Genomic DNA, 25,930 nt, shown 5'->3' on the forward strand with positions numbered 1-25,930 from the left:
AAGTTTAGGCCCTCAGTAGTAAGTTCGGGCTCTCAGTAGTAAGTTCAGGCCCTCAGTAGTAAGTTCAGGCCCTCAGTAGTAAGTTCAGGCCCTCAGTAGTAAGTTCAGGCCCTCAGTAGTAAGTTCAGACCCTCAGTAGTAAGTTCAGGCACTCAGTAGTAAGTTCAGACCCTCAGTAGTAAGTTCAGGCCCTCAGTAGTAAGTTCAGGCCCTCAGTAGTCAGTTCAGACCCTCAGTAGTAAGTTCAGGCACTCAGTAGTAAGTTCAGGCACTCAGTAGTAAGTTCAGACAATCAGTAGTAAGTTCAGGCCCTCAGTAGTAAGTTCAGGCCCTCAGTAGTAAGTTCAGACCCTCAGTAGTAAGTTCAGGCCCTCAGTAGTAAGTTCAGACCCTCAGTAGTAAGTTCAGACCCTCAGTAGTAAGTTCAGGCCCTCAGTAGTAAGTTCAGGCTCTCAGTAGTAAGTTCAGGCCCTCAGTAGTAAGTTCAGGCCCTCAGTAGTAAGTTCAGGCCCTCAGTAGTAAGTTCAGGCCCTCAGTAGTAAGTTCAGGCCCTCAGTAGTAAGTTCAGGCACTCAGTAGTAAGTTCAGGCCCTCAGTAGTAAGTTCAGGCCCTCAGTAGTAAGTTCAGGCCCTCAGTAGTAAGTTCAGGCACTCAGTAGTAAGTTCAGACCCTCAGTAGTAAGTTCAGGCCCTCAGTAGTAAGTTCAGGCCCTCAGTAGTAAGTTCAGGCCCTCAGTAGTAAGTTCAGGCTCTCAGTAGTAAGTTCAGGCCCTCAGTAGTAAGTTCAGGCCCTCAGTAGTAAGTTCAGGCCCTCAGTAGTAAGTTCAGGCACTCAGTAGTAAGTTCAGACCCTCAGTAGTAAGTTCAGGCTCTCAGTAGTAAGTTCAGGCCCTCAGTAGTAAGTTCAGGCTCTCAGTAGTAAGTTCAGGCCCTCAGTAGTAAGTTCAGGCCCTCAGTAGTAAGTTCAGAACCTCAGTAGTAAGTTCAGGCCCTCAGTAGTAAGTTCAGGCCCTCAGTAGTAAGTTCAGGCACTCAGTAGTAAGTTCAGGCCCTCAGTAGTAAGTTCAGGCCCTCAGTAGTAAGTTCAGGCACTCAGTAGTAAGTTCAGGCACTCAGTAGTAAGTTCAGGCACTCAGTAGTAAGTTCAGGCCCTCAGTAGTAAGTTCAGGCACTCAGTAGTAAGTTCAGGCACTCAGTAGTAAGTTCAGGCCCTCAGTAGTAAGTTCAGGCACTCAGTAGTAAGTTCAGGCACTCAGTAGTAAGTTCAGGCACTCAGTAGTAAGTTCAGGCACTCAGTAGTAAGTTCAGGCACTCAGTAGTAAGTTCAGGCACTCAGTAGTAAGTTCAGGCACTCAGTAGTAAGTTCAGGCACTCAGTAGTAAGTTCAGGCACTCAGTAGTAAGTTCAGGCACTCAGTAGTAAGTTCAGGCACTCAGTAGTAAGTTCAGGCACTCAGTAGTAAGTTCAGACCCTCAGTAGTAAGTTCAGACCCTCAGTAGTAAGTTCAGGCCCTCAGTAGTAAGTTCAGACCCTCAGTAGTAAGTTCAGGCACTCAGTAGTAAGTTCAGGCACTCAGTAGTAAGTTCAGGCACTCAGTAGTAAGTTCAGGCACTCAGTAGTAAGTTCAGGCACTCAGTAGTAAGTTCAGGAACTCAGTAGTAAGTTCAGGCACTCAGTAGTAAGTTCAGCCACTCAGTAGTAAGTTCAGGCACTAGGTTATAAAGCTACTCCTCAGTGTTTTAAAGCACGTGAATTTATATTAAGTTTCTTGCATAAGACAATGCTGAATCTCGTTTAAAAGATATAACTAATCTGGGTTATTCTCTTGAGAAACTAAAGGTTTCTCTTGAATAGAATATTAATTAAATCTAGTCTGCATATAGTTGTCCATATTAATAAATTGGTTTTGGCTCCATTCTATAAAGTTAATATAGATATAAACATTATATATAATAAATTTACTTCTAAAGAAAGTAGTGAAGCAACGTTGGTTTTAAAATCATATATTAATATACCCTATTTAACTTATTTCAAAGGTACTAAAGTTAAAGATGTAAGTATTTTATGTTGGATTCTTGTTATCTCTAATAAAAAAGGGAGATTATTTTGTAATTTAAATAAATTGTTGTTAGTAAAGTGTTACCTTGGAACCACCAGAATTAATAAGTGGTTGGTTAAGCAAGCCAAGGTGAACTTGACATACTAAAAGCAACACTTTGCATGTAAATATGATAAATAAAGTCTTCTCAATAAAATAATATCAAAAGCATGTTTTGGTCTTTTTCACAAACTTATGGATATATTCTATCACTGACATATATCCAGCAGTCTTGTCACCTTCACTTCAATTTATATTCTCATTATATTGGTATCATCCACAAACAATAACAAGTGAGAGTTTGTTGCTGCTGTCAGGTCATCAGTATATATTAAGATCAAACTGACATCTTACACTCATTCTTCTTCTTCCAAGAATTTGAAGTTTCCTAATTTTCCAAAAAAAAAAAAAAAAAAAAATCGCTGTATAGCCCTTGTGGCTTAGCGCTTCTTTTTGATTATGATAATAATAATCCAAAAAAATTCCTCATTATACAGCATTTACATGTAACATTCATTATACAGCATTTACATGTTGCATACATTAGTTAACACAGGTCCAAAGTTCGGTACTTCCTGTCTGTCCCTCTTTTTTTTTTTTTGACACTTCAAAAATTAAAATTTTTTTGTCTATTCTTCAAAATAACTTTTATGTATCATAAAATTTACTAACCAGAGATTATTTGCTATTTCTGGTCAAAGAATTAACTTCCCACTAGTCTTCGCGTCGAGTGGCTCATTCTGGTAATAATATTCCTGCATTATATGAGCCCAAGTTCTAGCAGTCTGTATTCGAAATTTATCTATATTGTGCCTACAGGAGGAACAGCACTTCACTTGGCAGCAGAGGCTGGGCACACACACGTCATGGAGGCTCTACTGATGAACCACGCTGATCCGGAGGCCCTTGATGACAAAGGTAAAGACTTTTTATTATTATTATTGCTAGGCGTCTTAATTTTTTTGTTCTTCCTCCTACTTTTCTATTTTTTTTCGCTCATAACTCGAGAATTCTCATCCAGTGGGATTCAGATTTTGAGTGGTAACGATAACTAGGTTCTAATAACACTTATGAACGGTGACGAGGACCAGGTTCTAAGAACATTTGTGTACAGTAACGAAGACCAGGTTTTAGAAATACTTATGAATGGTAACGAGGACCAGGTTCTAGGAACACTTATGTACGTTAACGAGGACCAGGTTCTAGGAACACTTATATACGGTAACGAGGACCAGGTTCTAGGAACACTTATGTACGTTAACGAGGACCAGGTTCTAGAAACACTTATGTACGTTAACGAGGACCAGGTTCTGGAAACACTTATGTACGTTAACGAGGACCAGGTTCTAGGAACACTTATGTACGTTAACGAGGACCAGGTTCTAGGAACACTTATGTACGTTAACGAGGACCAGGTTCTAGGAACACTTATGTACGTTAACGAGGACCAGGTTCTAGGAACACTTATGTACGGTAACGAGGACCAGGTTCAAGGAACACTTATGTACGGTAACGAGGACCAGGTTCTAGGAACACTTATGTACGGTAACGAAGACCAGGTTCTAGGAACACTTATGTACGGTAACGAGGACCAGGTTCAAGGAACACTTATGTACGGTAACGAGGACCAGGTTCTAGGAACACTTGTGTACGGTAACGAGGACCAGGTTCTAGGAACACTTGTGTACGGTAACGAGGATTTGGAAGGATTAGTACCATACTTGCACACGAAAATCACTCCCTATGAAAGCAAAAGACTCGGCAGGAGATGTAACATTCCCCCAATGAAAAGTAGGGGCGCCACTAACATGAAAAGAGACAACACAATAAGTGTCAGGGGCCCAAGATTGTTCAATTGCCTCCCAGCATACATAAGGGAGACTGAAGACTAAGACACACATAAGGGGGATTACCAATAGACCCCTGGCTGTCTTCAAGAAGGTGCTAGACAGGCACCTAAAGTCAGCACCTGACCAGCCGGGCTGTGGTTCGTACGTCAGTTTGCGCGCGGCCAGCAGTAACAGCCTGGTTGATCAAACCCTGATCCACCACGAGGCTTGGTCTCAGACTGGGCCACGGGGGGCGTTGACCCCCGAAACCTTCTCCAGGTAAACTCCAGGGGCAGGTGACCTATACCTAATTTTACATGAGCCATTCCTACGTTTGGTTCTCATGTAATTATATAACACAATACAATTTATTTCTTTTTGCAGTACACAATATGTAGTTTACATGTAATAATATAGTTAAGCACAAAGGAATCACTCAGCTCACACAATGAGACCCGTGGGTCGATCCCCGGTACGGGTGGACATGTAGGAGTAACAGTGTTTCCTTTAAGACACCCGCTGTCCTGGTTCACCTAGCATTAAAATGGGTACCTTGGTGTAGGTCGCATCCTGGGGGAAAAGTAACCTAATTTGCCCGAAACGCTCTGCATAAGTTTTTTTTTTTATATAGTATGCCACTGATGTCAGCTACGGCTGTATGAGTTGTATCATATACTTGTAGAAAAAATAATATTATTATTATTATAACACTCGGTGCATTTCGGACATTCTTCTGGCGTATCCTAGCCGCCTTCAAAAGTTAAAGACTATTGTATCCTAGTTGGAAGAATGTTGAAATTGTCAGTGGAGAGTGTATAGGCGTCATTTTGCCAATTTTCATTTCGAAATGTAACAGCGTTGTTTTATATTAAACTTCTGGAGTATCAGTGGCAGTCCCTTTCCTTAGGGGTATTTTACATCGTGTTCCAAGCCTCTTACCCTCTTTGGGAATGATTTAGGTGTGTAAGTTTGGTACCAAATCCGAGAGCAGTTTGCAGGCGTAAATTATTATGTATATTAATAAACGGTTGTTCGTTTATTAATATACATAATCGAACCTCTACCAGTATTTTGAGCTGAATAATCAGCTCTTTCCCCCACACTCGAGTGTTCACCTCACTGTCAGTGATTGGCTAAACTAACAAGCGTTTGTTACCCCTTTCTATTCAGATGAATATAAAAACAGTATGTGTCAATAATTAATAATAATGTTAAGCAAGTAAATCAGCGAGTGAGATTCCTTCAGGCAGACGGCCGGCGCACTGGGCAGCTTACACAGGTCAGCTGAAGTCCCTGGAGGTGCTGAAGGATTACAAGTGTGACCTCCACTCCCTGGACAACGAGGGGTCATCGGTGTTGCACCTGGCTGCCGCTTACGGTGACTTGGAGGTGGTCAAGTGGCTGGTACATAACAAGGTGAGCTACGACCTCAGGGACCACAGGAACCGCCTGCCGAAGGATGTGGCCCGAGTTCTGGGACTGAGTGATGTTCATCACTTCCTGAAGCAGTGCGCCACCACCAAGGTTAACATGGTAAGTGTGTAACTGTGTGTTGAGACTTAATAATGCTTAGATGGGGTTGTGGCAATAAAACATACGAACAATCAAGATATTTGATGACGGAGACGGAAACGTATCGTCACTGGTGGCTTTTCAGTCCTAATCATCAGAATAAGAGACACCAGTGGCGAAACGTCTTCCTCGGTAAATGCCTTGACTGTGCGTGTGTGGCTTATTATAACATTCATTACTACTTGTCAGTTAGAAAGGTTACCCCTCACGGCGTGACCTCTACCTAGGCATCTTGGCTGACTAGGGTGACGCCTATCTCCCATTTCTTCTCCTTCCCCCATCCCTCCACTAGCCTTAATAAAAACAAAGATTACCCCTTCCCACGGACTATCCTCTACTTCGTTTCAAGGAATACATTCCTACCTGCTAAAACTCACTGCTTCAGGAGCATTTTGAGGAAATTTATCAAGGACCTCTTGAAGACAGTAATCTGTTGGAAACTGCTTATAAATCAGAAGAAATTATAGTAAATCCTTAATAATATCCCTAATGTTTGTAGACTTGTGAAGGTGATTATTGGATCCCTATTTTTGGTACAACTATTTTACACTGTACAGCGTCACGTTAGGAGTTATTTCACTGTGCATATTTGTAACTAGTCAGTCATGTATTTTTAGGATTGTCCATTTGAATATGATGATTCATTTCTATGGTTGACTAAGCTAAGAAAATACTTTTTTACTATTTTAAAATGAAGTACAAAGATGGGATATTGTAGCACATTATACAGCTCGGTCTCTATTAGAGTGAATAATGAATCGCGTGAAGTGGTCACATTATTTGAATTTGCATTATTCGAATTATAGGTAACTTTTGCGCACGATTTGAAGTTTGGGAAAACTATCATTAATTACTTTATATATATATATATATATATATATATATATATATATATATATATATATATATATATATATATATATATATATATATATATATATATATATATATATATATATATATATATATATATATATATATATATACTATGTGCACGAACGCATGCATAAATATGTACACATGACAAATGATACTTAATACACACACGTGCCGCAAGTTGAGGCGGGGCCAGGAGCTGAGACTCGACCCTTGCAACCACAAATGATTATATATTTGAGTACACACAACACAATAGCTAACATCACAACTTTCTTCATCTATAGTCTTGGGGACGAGCCAAGAGGACCTCCAGTCTCTACTCTGAAGAAGACACCACTCAAGACACTGTGGTAAGCTAAGAGTGTATACTCTTAATAACCAAATGTATGTGTTACTAGTCGAAGTGTATTTAATATTTAATACGGTTGTTTAAATGCACGACCTACCTCATGTAAACATAGTTACAAGCTATGCTGATGACATCAAGATCCTGTAACATGGCATAGGGAAATATGTACCATTCTTAATTATTTAATTACATGTAATCTATTAGTCTGAGACGCAGATAATTCAAAGACAATAAAAACCAAACGACGTCTCCCACCCTCGCATCAGCTTCCTTAAACCTCAGTTACCTTGGTGTAGATGTACCCTTCAGTAAGTCCACCACCATTATTCTCATATGTTAATTTTTAAAGGGGTGGATTGGTAAGCCAGCGGAAGGCCTCGGTCAGATGACCAAAAACTTCAGTGGCGGGTCATCATATGACCCGCCACGTCAGGAAACAACTGTCTTGTTTCCTGTCGAATCTTACCCAACCCAAGTCCACCATACCATAAATAAACACGAAATGCAGAGCTAGGCTAAATGCTGTCAGTGCAGTTGCTGACTACAGCCTCACCTATAGTACTAATGTAAGAATGATGTATGTATATAGCCTACACTAGATCCTTAATTGATTATATTTTTCATTCTATAACTTGTTCGAACTATAGTACCATACAGCAAGAGCATCTCACCCTTCATTGGAGAAGCTATTAGACAAAAATGAATTAATGAACAATTCGTTTGGATTCCATCACATACTGAATTATTCCTACACGATGAAGATGATAAATTATACACAAATAACCCGCACATAAAAGAGAGAAGCTTACGACGACGTCGTAATCTCAACAGTTCTCTCCGTCCCTTAGACATCAAGCTCTCCTTCCGCCAGACTAACACTCTTCGCACTAATCTCGTTCATACCTCTCCTCCCTCTACAGATGTTCCTGGTGTCTACTCTATTTCTTGCTCCTCCTGTCCTCTTCAATACTTCGGAGAAACTGGTCGATCTCTTTCTGACAGACTTAGGGAGCACAAAAATAGTGTTAGGCTTGCCGACACTAACAATGCTCTTTTCTGTCACGTCAGAGATCATAGCCATCCTATTGACTGGTCTTCTGCTAAAACTGTCTTCCCTACTTCCAACTTCCAACCCGAACAGTCGCCGTCTAGTTGAATCCTCTCTAATACACAACTTTCCTTGTATGAATCTTAGCCCTCGCTTCGTCTCTGTAGATGCCTTCCTCTCCCGCTACATTGTAAAATGCTCCAAACTTCAGAACACCCGTGACTTAACCTGACTCCTCATTTTTTCTTTTTCTCCCTCTTCCCCTTTCCTCTTTCTCCTCTGGGTTGTCTTTCTCTCTTCTGTCTCGTGTTTCTGTTTCTTCCTTCTTCATTTATTTCACCACTTCCCCTTTCACGCACTTCTGTGCGCTTGCTCTCCCTCTGTGGGCACCTAGCTCTCTTGCAGTGCTCCCCTTCCTTTGTATTTGACTGGCTCGTCCTCCTTTTTCCCCACTTCTACCACTACCACTACTACTACCTCTTCTACTACTACTACTACTACTGATGAAATTAAGACACATGTGCGGCGTCTGGTTGTCTTTGTTGTGGACGTTTCGCCATCCAGTGGCTGGCTGGATGGTGAAACGTCTACGATAGGGATGCCCGGGTGTTGCGCATGTGTCTTAATTTCATCTTGTCGGTATTATATACCATTCTTGTACTACTACTACTACCACCACCACCACCTCTTCCTGCCTATATATAGCCGTCCTGCTCCACTTCTGGTTAGTGTGACTTTGTAAATGGTCCAAGTCGGACCGAAACGTCGTCGTAAGCTTCTCTCTTTTATGTGCGGGTTATTTGTGTATCGTTCCAGTCACCGTATTGTGCCTTTTTTTGTTATTTATAAGATGATAAATTATCCAAAGGTCTTTGAAAGAAGAAATTCAATATAACCTTGATCTGTTTGTGTAAACAAGAAGCCTAAGTAGATCTATAATTCACTATAGCATGAATGTATATAACGTACATTTATGGAGCAACTTGCAATGAAAACGTGCTGACTAATGTTGTAATAGTCAGTCTGGGCTTAGTTACAAACACTTCTAGCAGGTAGGCAGACACACAGTCGATAATTATACTTAACATAAAGAATGTACTCAGACTTACGGTCATTTTTTTTTTTTTTTGAACATGTGCATAACTGTCCAGTTATCCAGGAATATGAAGTTAGTTATAATAACCTATGTGAGTTATGTTAACGTATCTTAGTGATTAAAATAAGATACTGGACATTTTAAGTAAATACCCAAAATTTGCTTGTGACATGAAAAATATATTGTAAATATGTATTCAGAAGTACCATTATGAGACAGTTTCTAGGCCTTTTGTGTATCCATATAAATTCTTGCGCTACCGTCCATAGGATGGATATGAGGTGCACGATAAACTGGACACCTCGGTAGCCAAAGCTGAAATTGAATATTGCTGAAATTGTTATATGCTTCTCTTCTCTCTGTTTACCGACAAGTATCTCAAATTTTCTATTCATCACGTTTCATTTTCTCAAATAACTTTCTCAGTCTTTTCATAACACACGTCCCTCACACACAGGATAACTCACAAGGAGACAACAGCCTTGAAACCAGCATAGAGGAAGAAGAGGAAGTGGAGAGGGCTAGAAGGATGAGTGATGAAGAGGAACAGGCATGGTGGAAAAGGAAGAAGGAGGACGAGGTCAAGAAAAAAGAAAAGGCGGAAGAGGAGGCCAGAAGGAAGAGAGATGAAAAGGAGAAGGAAGCTAGAAGAAAGAGAGAGGAAGAAGAGGAGATGGACAGAAAGCAAAGACGAGCAGAAGAGGAGGAGGTTAGAAGGATGAGAAAGGAGGAAGAAGAGAAGGCTATGATGCAGAGGCGGGCAGAAGAAGAGGAGGCTAGAAGGATGAGAAAGGAGGAAGAAGAGAAGGCTATGAAACAGAGGCGGGCAGAAGAAGAGGAGGCTATGAAACAGAGACGGGCAGAAGAGGAAGAGGCTAGGAGGAAGCGACAAGCGGAAGAGGAAGATGACAGGAGGAAGCGACAAGCGGAAGAGGAGGAGGCTAGGAGGGAAAGGAGGCAAGAGATAGAGGCCAAAGAGAGGGCTCTTTCATCTCTACGAGAGGAGGTGGAGCAGCAGCTTCAGAAGCTCGAGTCTGAGCGTCTCCTTGTAACAGCCGGCCAGGTGAGTTAGTCCCAGTAACCTCAGGGACCCCGAGATGAATGTTACAGGGGATGCTTCCCTTTAAGGGAAGTGGGAAGGGTTCTTTTTTTGACGCTGGTGAAGGGCTCTTGATTCAAGAAAATAGCGGGACTAAAATATTTTCAACTGGCTTATATAAAGTGGGGACAAGCTCATATTGAGTAGTAGTGATAATACAGAGAGTGCATACACTTTTAATGCGTCAGCAGCACAGAGATGAATCATTAGTGAAATTGGGAAGATAAAACACTACGGCTTCGGAGAAAAGTGACTTTTTTTTTTTTACCATTTCAGTCCCTTAGGTAGCGAGTCCAGTAGCTGGAGCTCCGACCTAGTAGACAAGTAAATAATTAGGTAATCAGACATACATAAAACGGCTCTTCAAGAAGATAAATATTTCTTTAGAAATAAATTAATGATTATTGGAATAGGCTCTGGGAGGAGTGTTTGCAATACACAAATAACCACATTCCAAGTGTTTGCAATGACTTGGAAAAGTCTCGCGACATTATTTTAACGACTGAAAACTGTAAACAGTATTTAAGTTTCCAATATTTTAGAGGACTGACAGCATTAGAACTCTTGTCAAGTCTGTGGCTAGAGCACTGGGCTGTGGTTCTAGGACTGGCTTGCCGTAAGCGCAGATCCTGCACGTTCAGTGAAAGACAAGAAAGCTGAACAAATATTGTGATAATTCACAAACAGTCTACACCAGTCACACCACAGGAGTACCTTCACCAGACACCAACTTAGGCACTAACAGATAACACAAAATCGGTGTGTGTATATATATATATATATATATATATATATATATATATATATATATATATATATATATATATATATATATATATATATATATACTGAATTCACAAACACAATGAGTAACTGTATGTTGCTACCAACAGTAACAAAACCTACAAGAGTTACAGAGACTAGTGTTTCCCTACTTGACCACATCTGGACCAACACCATATCCCCTTTAAAATCAGGCATAATTACAGATAATACCACAGACCACTACCCTACTTTCCTCATAACAACTCTTGGTAAATTACCCCAAGACACTACTAAAGTCACCTTCAGACTTCACAATGAGGCAGCCATTAATAACTTCACAACAGCATTAGCAAACATTGATTGGCACACTGAGCTAGAAATCAATACAGATATTGACGAATGTATTAATAATTTTCTAAAAAAGACTCAATACCTCTATAACAAGCACTGCCCTAAAAAAACTAAGCAGATGACAGCTAAGAGACTGAACAGTCCCTGGCTAACACCCAGCATTCTCAAATCCATAAATACAAAACACCAATATGAAAAACAGTACAGAATGGGTCACATAACCAGAGACCAAACAAAACGTTACTCGTCAATCCTAACCAGCCTGATAAGAAGGGCAAAAAAATTGTATTATGAGAACAGATTATCCAACTTACGAGGTGATATAAAAAAGACCTGGAAAACCCTATCAGAAATTCTGGGAACAAAAAAGATATCACGAAATAGCGAAATAAAATTAGCAAAATCAGATGAACCCCAACTCCCACCAACAGAAACAGCAAACAGACTCAATGATTTCTTCTCCACTATAGGACAAAACCTTGCCAATAAAATCCCAAGCTCAGATACCCCACCAAATGACTACCTCACCGGCAACTACCCGAACACACTGTTCCTAGCTCCGACTAACCCATACGAAGTCTCCCTTATTATCAACGCACTAAAAAACAAGGCAGGAGATTTAAATACCTTACCACCCTTTATATACAAAAAAGTGTCACAAGTGCTATCACCAATCATTGCAACACTCTTTAACAAATCCATTGAATCCTCCACCTTCCCTACAGTACTCAAAATAGCAAGGGTCACCCCGATCCACAAAGGAGGAGACCAAACAGAGTTGAATAACTATAGGCCAATATCCAACTTACACCCTCTCTCAAAAATCTTCGAAAAATTAATTCATAAACGAATCTACTCCTACCTTATCTCCCAAAACATACTCAACCCCTGCCAATTTGGATTCAGGCCTAATAAAAATACTAATGATGCTATTATACACATGCTAGAACATATATACACTGCAATAGAGAAAAAAGAAGTCCCACTGGGGATCTTCATTGACTTACGTAAAGCTTTTGATACAGTTGACCATGACTTGCTCCACGTAAAATTATCACACTATGGTATAAGAGGGCACTCCCTCAACTACCTCAAGTCATACCTCAGCAACAGAAGCCAATATGTGTACGCAAATGGGGCAAACTCTTCTGCACAACCAATTACAGTTGGTGTCCCACAGGGAAGTGTCCTTGGCCCTCTTCTCTTTCTCCTATACATAAATGACCTACCAAATGCTTCTCAATTACTCAAACCCACACTATTTGCTGATGACACAACATACGTCTTCTCCCACCCGAGCCCAGTCACGCTAGCCAATACTGTAAATACCGAATTACAGAAAATATCTACCTGGATGAGTACTAACAAACTTACACTAAACATTGACAAAACCTACTTCATTCAGTTTGGTAACAGAGCTACAGATGTCCCTCTTAACATAATGATAAACGGATCACCTATCACAAAGCTAACAGAGGGAAAATTCTTAGGAATCCACCTTGATAATAGACTCAAATTTCATACACATATACAACAAATTTCTAAGAAAATTTCCAAGACTGTAGGCATACTATCGAAGATACGGTACTATGCTCCACAGTCAGCCCTCCTGGCCCTATATCACTCTCTTATTTACCCCTATCTCACCTATGGAATTTGTGCATGGGGCTCAACAACAAGTAACCATCTCAGACCACTAATTACCCAACAAAAGGCTGCAGTTAGAATGATAACAAATTCTCACTACAGGCAGCACACTCCACCAATATTCAATACACTCAACCTACTCACCATACAAAACATCCATACTTATTACTGCACCTATTACATACATAGAACACTCAACTCTGATATTAACCCTCCCCTCAAACATCTCCTTGCCAACCTCAACAGAACACATGACCATAACACAAGGCACAGATCACTCTTTGATATTCCTCGTGTCCATCTCACGCTATGCAAAAACTCAATGCACATAAAAGGCCCTAAAATCTGGAATTCATTACCTGTTAATATAAAAGAAACACTACCTGTTTATAAATTCAAGTCTCTTCTCAAAGATCACTTACTCACCCAAAACCAAATAAATACTGAATAACTGAACCTTATAAATTGTATATCTTAAATGTTTCTCACAATTATATCACATAAATGTTAAACCTAAAACCCAATCTAACTTTATTATTTTTTAAATTCACTACCTAACAGAATACTCCATTCTACTGAATTTACAACAATGCATGCAACCATATGACCTGTCTTTGTAATACTCACTTGTGCTTTATAGTAATCAGTTTACATTAATGTTTTTCACTGATTTCATCATTGCTTAGTTAATCTTAAGTTAATTTTAAGCCAGCCCGTAATGCTATGCATAGTATAAGTGGCTTTGGCATGCTGCTCTTATCTGTATTTTTTTTTGTACCTCTGTAAGTGTGCTCAAATTATAAATAAATAAATAAATAAAATAAATAAATATATATAATATATATATATATACATATAATATATATATATGTATATATATATATATATATATTATATATATATAATTATATATATATATATATACCTTAGATTGGGCTGGATTTTAAAAATAAGTTGAATTCAGTAACGTAACAACTCTGACTCCAAATTGAATTATGTAAAAAATAATTGCAGCAGAAGCTTCAGCAGTTGCTTGAACAGGACCTGAGCGGTGATCAGACCACCTCTGCACTGAAGCAGCAGCTGACTCAGGTCACCCAGGAACTGACGAACTTCAAAAGGCAAAATCTCGACAGTCAGGTAAGTAGCAGCGGCCCTGCATATATTGTGATGTTTATACGAAAAACTAGTAGATCACTCAACTCAAGAAATGGTGGAGGCTAAATCCTCCATCAGCTATGAGCGAGAGAGAGAACCTCTACTTTCACGGCTAGGTTTACAAACCATAGATTTTTTAGATTTTGCCACCGAAGTGGCTAGTTTATTGTGCACCCCATATCCATCCTGTGGACGGTAGCGCGAGAGCATGTGGATACACAAAAGGCCTAGGAACTAGGCCCCAAAGGGTTAACAGGAATACATATGGATTTATATCTACATATCTATAGTTCACTTATCTGTTACAAGCAAATTTAGGAAATTTGCTTAGTATATCTGGTATCTTATTTTCATTAATAAGATATCTTGACATGTCACATAGGTTATTATACTGTCTGTCTCTGTATTCCTCAATAAGTGGACAATTAAGCACATAGTGTTCAAGAGAGTGACCATATGCCTGATCACATAATTTACATTTAGTTTGATCATCATCTGTGTGTCTCCCAAACTGCCAGAAGTACTTGTAACCAAGCCTAAGCCTGGCCACTACAACATCAGTCAGTCTGTTCACATTGCAAGTTGCTCCATAAACATACTTATCTACGTTCATGTTATCATAGTGGGTTATAGATCTACTCAGGCTTCTAAATGCATTCCTATAACAATCATCTTCATTATTTACTTCTCTCCTAATATTATTCCTAATGCTAGACACAGTTATACCAAAGTTATATTCTACGTTCTCCTTCTGGATACTCTTCTTGGCTAACATATCAACTTTATCATGAAGGAGTAATCCAATGTGTGATGGGATCCATAGCAATTGTACATTAATTCCTTTGTCCCTAATTTTTGAGTATCTATACCTGGCTTCCCCAATGAGCATGTTGTTGGAGTCATTATATGAGCCAAGAGCCTTCAATGATGACATAGAATCAGTAATGATGATAGAGTCAAGCTCAGTGTCATAGGTTAGCTTTAGCGCCATTAGGATTGCAAACAATTCAGTTTGCAGTGTAGACGCCCAGTTGTTAATTCTTATGCCTAACTCAACAAATTTATTATCGTTCTTAACTAGGGAGGTGGCAACAAGAGCAGATGCAGCCCTGCCAGAAGACTCCTGTTTAGATCCATCAGTGTATATAACTTGTGATAACTTATTACTACCAGCTAGGCGAAAAATTTCTTCTTGAGCAGTTGCTCTAACAAGAGATTTAAGGAAGGGATTACTAGCAATGAGCTTCTTGGGAGGGACTTGTAGGTATGTGATATTAAATGAACACATCTTCCATGGAGGGGTGAAATGCTCTTGTTGCCTACAGTGATACAATTCATGCAGGTTATAAAACTTAATGCAATTGCACGTTTTCACAATCCATTTAGATCTGTGTGTATTTACCTCTAGACACTTGGTAAGATTCACTGTGACAGTGTCTGGTTCGTTTCTCAACATTTTATTACCGAGTACAGTGTTAATTTCAACAATCCTATCACTGATACTAGAAATACCAAGCTCCTTCCTCATGTTAAGAACTTTTGTAGATCTGGGACAGCCAAGAATAGTCCTGAGAGCTTCATTTTGCATTAACTCCAAGGGTCGGAGGGAACTTTCTCTAGCTAATATCAACATGGGAGCAGCATAATCAATTAAGGACCTAACATAGGCTATGTACATCATTCTCACGATTCTCACATTAGCACCATAGTTGGGGTTGTAGCCAGCAACAGCTTTGAGAGCATTTAGCCTAGCTTTACATTTCTTGTTTAGTTGTGGTATAGTGGATTTGTTAAAGGGTACATCTACACCAAGATATCTGTAAGTTTTAACGTAGCTAATGATTTCACCCTGCAAATAGATGGGTGGGGGATGTCGTTTGCTTGTTAATATCTTTGTTTTAGAGGAAGATATTATGAGGCCTAGTCGATTACAAATTGCTTGAACTTCATTAAGAATGGTATTCATTTTCTTATGCCCTGTTGTATGGATCATGATATCATCAGCATAGCTTATAGCTATATGTTTAGGTGAGGCAGGTAGAGCATTTAGGAGAGCATTAATCAGAATATTAAATAGCATGGGACTAAGAACTCCTCCCTGCGGTGTACCTAAAGACATTTCTTTAGAATCACTTCTGAAGCCTTGGTAAAGGACAGAGGATACTCTATTTGACAGGTATCCTATTATCCAGCAGAGTAAGCTACCACCAATATTCATTTTGGCTAGTTCATGTAGTATAACGGTTCTGTTTGCAATATCAAATGCAGATTTTAGATCAAGAAAAGTGGTAAAACTAGTAGAGGTGTGTGCAGTGAGAAAGGTGGAAATACAGTTCTGCACACTTTTACCTTTCATGAACCCATAGAGGTAGGGGGAAAGTTGATGTTTGATTCTGTAGTACAATCTGTTAAGCATCATTCTTTCAAAAGTTTTGCAAAGACAACTAGTTAAGGAGATCGGCCTAAATGTATCAGGCTGTTGGGGCTTAGGGATAGGCACAATGAGACTATTGGTCCAGGAAGTAGGAAGAACCCCCTCAATGTAACTGAGATTATACAGTGCCAACAAAGGGTTATCAGGCCTTAGAGTTCTGAGAATATCATAGGTTATACCATCCTCTCCAGGAGCAGTTGATCGACCTTTGGTTAATGCATTATCTAATTCATACTCGGTAAAGAGGCAATCACTCTCATCAATATTTTGGCTCATAAAATTAATCAGTTTCAACATTTCTTCAGAAGTACTCTCTAAATTTTTTCTAATATGAGATGGAAGGCTTTCATGCCTGGATGTTTTGGACCAGTCATTTATGAGGTCATTTGCTTTTTCAAGAGGAAAGGGATGAGCAACATTGCCAGTCTTTTTCCTGGTTATTTTATTTATACCTTTCCAAGCCAAACTCAAAGGGGTGGACCTATTTAATCCACTAACAAACTGTTCCCATTCCTGTTGCCTAAGCAAACCATAAAAACACAAATAACTCACTTTAGAGGAAGTACCAAAAAAATCATGTACGATGCCATCTAACAACTATCCCTCAAATTTTAAATGGAAGCCAGGCTATTTTTCGCTTACTTTAGTCAACATTTCTATTTGTGTACTACTTATAAATTTTTCCTGCCATGGTAATTTGACTTTCATTTTCTTATACATGCCCTTAAACTGATTAACACGAAACAGAAGGAACTAGAGGAGATGGAAAGCGAGATGCTGGAACGAGAAGAGGCTCAGAAAGAGACCATCAAAGCGCTCAACAGAAGACTGGAGGAAGCTTCCCTCAACCTGACTGAACACCAGCAAGCCTTGGCCCTCTGTCAGGTTACTAACTTAAATCATTAGATGAACGATACAAGACCTACAAACTGATAATTAAGGCATAAGTGCGACACCTGAGTATCTTAGATTTGAAGTCTATTGACTGCACGTGTGTCAAGAGGGCAACAGTTTACCAGTAAACTAATATTTGAGTAAACTTGACTCCCTAAAAAAATAGGGACTCAAGTAAACTCTTAATGTATCTACACTCAGAAATACACACTTCTCGGGGCGCACACACACACACACACACACACACACACACACACACACACACACACACACACACACACACACACACACACACACACACACACACACACACACACACACACACACACACACACACACACACACACACACACACACACACACACACACACACACACACACACACACACACAGGTCTCGGTATATACAACTTGTTTATTAATTAAAATAGTATTCATTTTGCCTCTGTCTATAAATACTATGTCTGTAGTAATACTATGTCTATAATAAACTTTCATTTAGTCTCAATTTTTCGATCACATTTCGTATGTAGCTACAAGCCGACAAGTGAGTGACGAGGCATAAAAGTATTAGCCTTTTATAATATATCTCAATGGAGCTCTATCATCGTATTGAAGCTCACTTTGAGCTTTGCAACTCCTATAAAGTTCCCGTTATATAAAGGCTAGGCACCTTTGTCTTTTATCTAGCATGTTATCACAGGAATAGCTCAAATTAGAATCATCCATTAACTAACCCTCATGTACACAGTCTCAGCTTCGTGAGAGAGAGAAGGAGTTGAGGATGGAGCAGCAGAAGGTGGCTCTTCTTGAGGAGGAGGTGGAGGAGGAGGAGCAGAAGGTAGTTCATCTAGAGAATGAAGTGAAGGTGGAACAGGAGAAGGTGGCCCTTCTGGAAGAAGAAGTAGAGGAGTATCAGCAGAAGCTGGACCGTCTGGAGAAGGTGGAAAGTGGAAATCGCAGGCAGGATGCCCAAACTCACTCCAAAATCACTGCTCTGGTAAGTCTCGTGTTAAGTTGATAAAGTGGAACCTTTGTGTTCGGAATTAATTGGCTCCTAAGAGTGTTCTGAATATTGAATTTTCTGAACACGATCATTTTTTCCACAGGAAATAATGTAAATTGGATTAATTCGTTCCAGACCCCGAGAGTTACTCTTCACAAACTTTTTTAAGTCAGAATATTGGTTAATTAAACTTGTAAAAGAACATGTACAAGCAAGAAATCATACATGAACCATGCAAGAATTTTGAGTCCTGTTCCCACAGTAGCACTTTTTATTGCGCCTTTATTTTTTATAATATAAAATACGGTAGATGTTGACAAGCCATATTCCTTGGCCAGGTCAACAAGACGTATTATCCATTTTCGTGTTCTGAAATAAGTTCCTATTTTAAGTTCAGTTGTGGTTCTTACAGCTTTCATTTTAGGTTTTTAACACTGTTCTTATTCTGGGCGATGATCACTTATTTTCAATAATAAAATAAAAATAACACGAAGTTACAAAAAATAAATAACTGAATCACAAGATGTCAAACAGCAGCGTCGTTCACGTTGTTTTTCTTCGATTTTTTTCCTAATACTGGATTCTACGAATAAAGTGCATCCGAATACAGAGGTTCTACTGTATTACTATTATTTAAATATAGCCGTAGCTAAAAACACATTTCAAAACATAAATCATTATAAACTACGTATATTATTATATTAAACAGCTTCACTTTCCCAGAATTAGTAATAATCTGTTACCTATAAATATTAGGAGAATTACATTAACGTAAAACACTATAATGAAAATATATAATATGTTTGTCAGTTGAGGAGTGTGTACGCTAGAATACAATAAGTTTCAATAAGATTGGTAACCAATATACAAACTTGTCATAGCACTCACAGATCCAGCACCAGGAAGAGAGAATACAGGAACTATTGATAAATGAGAAACAGATTAAGCAAACCAACGATGACGTAAATAAGAAAATCATTCATTTATATGAGAAAACTGAAGAATATAAAGAAATAGTCTGCAATCTTCAGGTAAGTTCATATTTAAAAACAGTTATTACATATCTGTAACTCTCAGTGATTATTTTTCTGTATTTTTTTGTGTACTGGTAAGTGTTTTGTAATTAAAAACAGAACGTGTAACCTTAATTTTTAAGGGGTGGACCGGTAAGCCAACGGAAGGCTTCTGTCAGATGACCAAAAGCTCCAGCGGGGGGGTCGACATATGACTAAGACCCGGGTCAGGAAACACTTGTCCTGTCTCCTGACAAACCTACCTGAATTAAAAATGTTTGTGGTTATATCGTTGAATTTTTTTAATGCTTTTAGTGTTGATTTTATCAATTAAAATAGACGATGGATAGTACCCATTAATTTAGTAGATAACCTCAGTTTTTTTTTTATCCCTTTTATATTTAAAAGTATCACCCTCATCGCCACCTCTACTATTATAATTACTATTATTACAATCACAGACCTTCCGTCACAGTCACAGACCTTCCCTCACAATCTCAGACCTTCCTTCACAATCTCAGACCTTCCATCACAATCTCAGACCTTCCCTCAATCTCAGACCTTCCCTCACAATCTCAGACCTTCCCTCACAATCACAGACCTTCCCTCACAATCACAGACCTTCCTTCACAATCACAGACCTTCCTTCACACTCAGAGACCTTCCTTCACAATCACAGACCTTCTCTCATAATCACGAATATCCTCAAGCACATACAAGTTCCCTAACTCTTACACATCCTTACGTCATTAAGAACAAGATTACTTCACAGACCAGCCATCAGTATTTCTACTGACTGAATTACTGCTCCACAGGGAGATCTGGTTAACAAGGAGAAGGAGCTTGAGGAGAAAGAGGTTGCACATCACCTGACAGTGGCCAGCCTCAATGCTGAAATTAATTCTCTGGAGGAGAGAGTCAGCCACCTCCAGGTTGGTCCATTCTTCAAGTTTGGCTCACCAGAAGCAATGAACACTGCTACGAACATATGAAGAGATAACACCGAACATATGTTATTATTTAACGTGTGAAAAACGTTAATGTACTGTAGCTTCAGGATTCTCTGTTTAAAATTGTTGAACACAGTTGAGTTTACAAGCTATGAGTTCTTATCCTACCATGGGTTATTTTCAAGCCTAGCACCTGGTAAGTTATAATAGCACCCTCCCTTGGTAAGACAAAATGTCTTTGGTAGTAAAATTTTTATGACTCCGTGTGTGTGTGAATTAATATTTGTGCGTACGTGTATAATGTATGCATGATTCCCTATTCACACATGTATGTATATGAGTCTACATATGCAAGTGTCTGTCGCTGTTTGTGTGTATATTCTGTATGAATGTATCACATTACCTAAAAGTATCCTAAGTAAGTTTAGGCGACAGCTTAATGGACCACACATATAAAGCTTACTAAAATAAGGCATTAACCAGGAACAACGGGAGAAGCTGCAAGTGTTGCAAGAGCAGGACAAGACAAACAGACAGACCATCGCTACTCTTACCCAACAATTGAACCTTGTTGCTCGCAGGCAAGACGAGGATAATAACAAAGTTCTGAATGATCAGGTAGGGCAATCTAGAAGGTTGAAAATATAACGTAAGTTAGCGCAGAACTTAGTAAATATAGCGAGACCTTTGTAATAACACAGTAAGTCAGAGTAGTAGTACATATAAGCTAGCGTTGAAAGCTGTCTTACAACGTAAGTTAGTGTAGAACGTTGTAAATGTAACGTAAGCTATCATACAGCGTTGTAAATAAAAAAAATAGCGTAGACCGTTTTAAGTATAACGTAAGATTGTGTAGAACGTTGTAAATGTAACGTAAGACAGCGTAGAACGCTCTGCATAAATAACCTTGCTCTTCCTACATCAGAACGAACTGAAGGAGAGAATGAGAGAACTACTGGAACAGGAGAAACTCACCAAGAAGAACATGGAAGAACTTAAGAACAGTATCTACCACATGTCTCTCACACTCGCAGAACAGGAGAACGATATACAAACTTATAAGGTACCATATATTAAATTATTAAGGAATTACGTTAATTAGTTAATGGGGTTTAAATCCTACCGACTACAGTATGGTTATTGTTAAAGACTCCACGTAAGCTTCTCAACACCAGTCAAGAATAAATACGTTAAAGCTATACAACACCGACAGGTTGATAAGCAAGACACATGTGCAACAGTTAGATAATTTTCTTCCCGAAATGTTTCTCTGTTTCAGTCGAGTAGAGTCCTACTGACTCCTCGACTAAAGAAGCCTACTGTGCAGTCGAAACGTTTCGGAATAAAGATACCTAACCGTTGTATATGTGTCTTATCAACCAGTCGAGATACTTTAATTTCTAAAATAGGGATTAAAACAAACTTGTCATATATACGCTGAGGGAAACTCCTCACTCAGGGTACTTATCTTGTGAGTTACGAATTTTAAGGGATTTCTATTCTTGAGGAGTTATGTAAATTAGAGTTTTATATCTCTCGAAATTATATACATGAAAGAGCCAATCTAAGAATCATATTGACACATTTTAATTATATTTAAAATTTAAAGAGCAATATGCATATTAATTTTAAAATTTACGTTGTTTCATGGAAATATTACTCTAAGTTCTCATAAATTCGATCTCAGAATTTTCATAAGGGATTAAGCATTTAAAATTTCAGCACTGACAAACCGCATTTTCAAAATTTTCACTGCGTTTAGCGGATCTTTTTTCAATTGATTAATTTTTAAGACTTGATGTAGTTTTTTCTTAATTTCCTTGAATATTTCTTAGTATTAAATGGATTATATTTCAGCTGCTCATGTACGTATCTTTTGTTCTGATATGACAGAATAATAATTCAAAACAAGTATGTCTTCTATTAAAGTTATGGCGACTGTTTTTATATATCAACCAAAAAGCCTATGATCAAATTTTGTACATTTTTAATAGTTTTCTTTATTTATTAAATGCAAACCCTTTCCACCGGTACACACACAGGTGAGGTTACTCGACAAGGAGAGAGACTTGGAAGAAGCACAAACTTTACATCAACACACTGAGAACACTCACAAGGAGCACACCCAGGGTCTCACAAGAACACTTGAGGAAGTGCAGCTCCAGCTCAGAGAACAGCTGGAGAAGAACAAGAACATCATGGAAGACCATGAAAGAAGCATGCAGTTCATGTCAGACAAACTCAAAATACATGAAGAGGCAATTGAAACTTATAAGGTAAGGATACGGTGTAGGACTTGTGTAAACTTCAAGATGGAGGTGCCTTGATCCTCGGATCAAACTTGATTGTCTCCCATCCTTTAGGAGCTGTATGGCCCCATACAAGCTGAGAGCTTCCCGAAGAATGTAATGACAGCGTTGTGCTGTTCACCTTCCCCAGGTCCAGACAGGTGTGTGTGTATTCACCTAATTGTGGTTGCAGGGGTCGATTCATAGTTCCTTACCCCACCTCTTCACTGGTCGCTACTAGGTCACTCACTACCTGCTCCCTGAGCTTTATCATACTCCTTCTTAAAGCTATGTATGCATCCTGCCTCCACCGTCTCACTTTTCACACTATTCCATTCCCTGACAACTCTGTGACTGAAGAAATACTTCCTAACATCTCTGTGATTTATCTGAATCTTCCACTTGCAGTTGTAACCCATTGTCGCTGTGTCCCATCTCTGGAACATCTATCTCTGTCCACCTTGTCGATTCCTCTCAGTATTTTATATGTTGTTACCATGTCCCCCGTCCCTCTTGTCCTTCATTGTTGTCAGGTCAGTTTCCATTAACCTCTCCTCGTAGGGCATGCCCCTTAACTCTGGGACTAGTCTCGTTGCAAACCTTTGCACTTTCTCTTATTTCCTGACGTGCTTGCCCAGGTGTGGGTTCCAAACTGGTGCTGCATACTCCAATACAGGCCTGAGGTACACGGTGTACAGCGTCCTGAACGAATCCTGACTGAGATGTATGTGTGTGTGTGTGTGTGTGTGTGTGTGTGTGTGTGTGTGTGTGTGTGTGTGTGTGTGTGTGTGTGTGTGTGTGTGTGTGTGTGTGTGTGTGTGTGTGTGTGTGTGTGTGTGTGTGTGTGTGTGTTTGTGTGTGCGTGCGTGCGTGTGCGTGTGTGTGTGCGTGTGCGTGTGCGTATGTGGTGTGCGTGTGTGTGCGCGCGTGTGTGTGTGTGTGTGTGTGTGTGTGTGTGTGTGTGTGTGTGTGTGTGTGTGTGTGTGTGTGTGTGTCTGTGTGTGTGCGCGAATACATGAAAAGGTGTGTTAACAGAGTCATCATTGAAACTTGACAGTTATTGTAGAAATTACTACACCCAGTGAATCAGTGAACCTGTTATAAGTGGAACACTGGACCAGTTATGGGTGGAGGACTGAACCTGTTCCTTTCACATGAACATTAGAATTGAGCCCACATTAACTTATTCAGTGAGGTTTAAAGCCTATGGACTAACAAGGGTTATCAAGACTACGTATCACCTGTTCACCACTAGTCAAGAATATTGCAATCCCTAAAACAGACATTAAACTCTGAGCATAAATACACTGAGAAATTCACATCTCGTTGTACATTAAATATCTCAGTTGATGCAATAGACAATGTAAACGTCTGCTGGAACAATGACGAGGCTGTTACCTCACATAACTCTTTCACAATTAATAATGCACATTTTTGGTGAACTCACAGAGAAGGTTGAGTGAGAGAGAGAGGGAGGTAGAGGAGGGAGAAGAGGAGAGACACAAGAGGATTGCTGCTCTGAGGAAAGAGGTGGAGAGTCTGTCACAAAAACTGGATGAAGAAAGACTCACAATATCCACTCTCAAGGTTGGTCACCTATGTAATTCATCATTGTTTACATTTTCTCTTTATAAACAGGAAGGTTATTGTAACAGGAGAACCCAGGAAAACAATGCACTGTGATGAATTTCAGTTGAGGTCGTAGTTTAGATCCTCCTCCAGGCTACGACCCACAACAGTCCACCAACTCCAAGGTACCTATTTACTGCTAGATAACAGGGACAAAGGGTGCTAGAAAACTTACCCATATAGTTGCCGCCGGACCAGGTTACGACCCGGGCCCTTTCGGTTTTAAGAAGATTGCGCTAAGCCTGCACTAGTTTAGGTTACTCCAGTACCTTAACAATGGTATACTACCGCTCACAATGTTGCCGCCCACAACAATCCAGTAGCATCTAGGAGCGTCAGGTGTCATGATACTCATATTTCTCACCTTGCCTGTGACTCGAACCCGATATCTTTTAGTTATTAGCAGAAAGCTCTGACCACTAGGCTTACCACTGTTGTATTGTAATGCTTGTTGACTATTTTTATTCCCACCAGAGTTAAAAGTTAAATCTAGGTTAATCTAATCTAATCTAAATTAACGTTTACGTATAGTTAACCATTAATAACGAGATAACATAAAGGAAGGGGCGGCTTACGTCCCGTAGCTCAGTTTGTAGCGCACTCAACTCACACATTGAGGTTCGTAGTTCGATCCCCGGTACGGGTGGAAACATTAGGGCGTGTTTCTTTAAGACACCTGCTGTCCCTGTTCACCTAGCAGCAAATAAGTACCTGGGTGTTAGTCGATGGTGTGGGTCGCATCCTGGGTACAAAATTAGCCTAAGTTGTCCAAAATGCTCTGCACAAAAAGGTGCTTTCTATATAGTATTATCACTGATGTCAGTTAGGTCTGTACAAGTTGTATCATGTAGGAAAAAAATATTATTGTTATTATTATTATTATTACGTCTGGCAGCTCGTGATGCAACGCGATGGGTTGTTATAGTTGTAAAACTAGATATAAAAGAAATCATTATGCTTTTATTTGGTGTTGGTCAGAGTGAGCAGCAGGAGAGAGAGAGACAGCTGCTAGAACAGGAGAGACTGAGCAAGAAGAACATAGAAGAACTTAACAAGAACATTGAGCAGCTGTCTGACAAGCTCAGTGAACAAGACGCCACTGTTGAGGCCTTACAGGTGTGTCTCTTCCCTTCAAGCAAATGGTGTGTGTGTGTGTGTGTGTGTGTGTGTGTGTGTGTGTGTGTGTGTGTGTGTGTGTGTGTGTGTGTGTGTGTGTGTGTGTGTGTGTGTGTGTGTCTTGGTTTTAATGAGCAAAGGTAAGCTATCCTTACCTTCATTATATTTTTGCTGATACTTTCCTCATATCATAGCTGATACCTCTCTCTTATCATAGCTGACATCTTCCTCATATCATAGCTGATATCTTCCTCATATCATAGCTGACATCTTCCTCATATCATAGCTGACATCTTCCTCATATCATAGCTGACATCTTCCTCATATCATAGCTGACATCTTCCTCATATCATAGCTGACATCTTCCTCATATCATAGCTGACATCTTCCTCATATCATAGCTGACATCTTCCTCATATAGCTGATATGGTTTATAATAAAAGGCTGACCGCGCACAGTAACTGGGCCTCCCCAAACCTCCCTCATTTGTCAATCACTTCCTAAGTCTCACTACTCAGTACATCTACGAGAGGAATGCTATACACACCAGCCATCAGTATGTCCACTGATTGAATCACTACTCCACAGGAAGAGTTGGACAGCAGGGAGAGAGAGGTGCAGGAGAGGCAGGGAGAACACCAGCAGGCTGTGACAGCCCTCACGGAGGAAGTGAAAGTTCTGGAGCAGAAGTTGGACCACCTCCAGGTTGG

At 39.6% G+C, this 25,930-nt stretch overlaps 1 protein-coding gene across 7 annotated transcripts in view; it reads left to right on the plus strand.

The window, feature by feature from the left end:
• The window catches only part of LOC128684871 (trichohyalin), a 63,312-nt gene that overhangs the window by 5,785 nt on the left and 31,597 nt on the right, over positions 1–25,930 (plus strand). For 5 of the 7 annotated variants that reach the window (XM_053771186.2, XM_053771189.2, XM_053771191.2 and 2 more), the window contains exons 4-18: positions 2,918–3,016; positions 5,174–5,460; positions 6,663–6,728; positions 9,329–9,934; positions 13,748–13,873; positions 17,073–17,210; positions 17,970–18,218; positions 19,106–19,255; positions 20,053–20,169; positions 20,671–20,805; positions 21,113–21,250; positions 22,230–22,463; positions 23,925–24,062; positions 25,083–25,220; positions 25,809–25,925. In XM_053771186.2, coding sequence (XP_053627161.2) covers positions 2,918–3,016; positions 5,174–5,460; positions 6,663–6,728; positions 9,329–9,934; positions 13,748–13,873; positions 17,073–17,210; positions 17,970–18,218; positions 19,106–19,255; positions 20,053–20,169; positions 20,671–20,805; positions 21,113–21,250; positions 22,230–22,463; positions 23,925–24,062; positions 25,083–25,220; positions 25,809–25,925 — 2,738 coding nt within the window. The remainder of the gene's footprint in view (positions 1–2,917; positions 3,017–5,173; positions 5,461–6,662; positions 6,729–9,328; positions 9,935–13,747; positions 13,874–17,072; positions 17,211–17,969; positions 18,219–19,105; positions 19,256–20,052; positions 20,170–20,670; positions 20,806–21,112; positions 21,251–22,229; positions 22,464–23,924; positions 24,063–25,082; positions 25,221–25,808; positions 25,926–25,930) is intronic. The other 2 variants (XM_053771187.2, XM_053771190.2) reach the window with 2 other exon arrangements.

The sequence above is a fragment of the Cherax quadricarinatus genome, chromosome 5 (assembly GCF_038502225.1).
Source record: "Cherax quadricarinatus isolate ZL_2023a chromosome 5, ASM3850222v1, whole genome shotgun sequence".
NCBI classification, from domain to species: Eukaryota; Metazoa; Arthropoda; class Malacostraca; order Decapoda; family Parastacidae; genus Cherax; species Cherax quadricarinatus.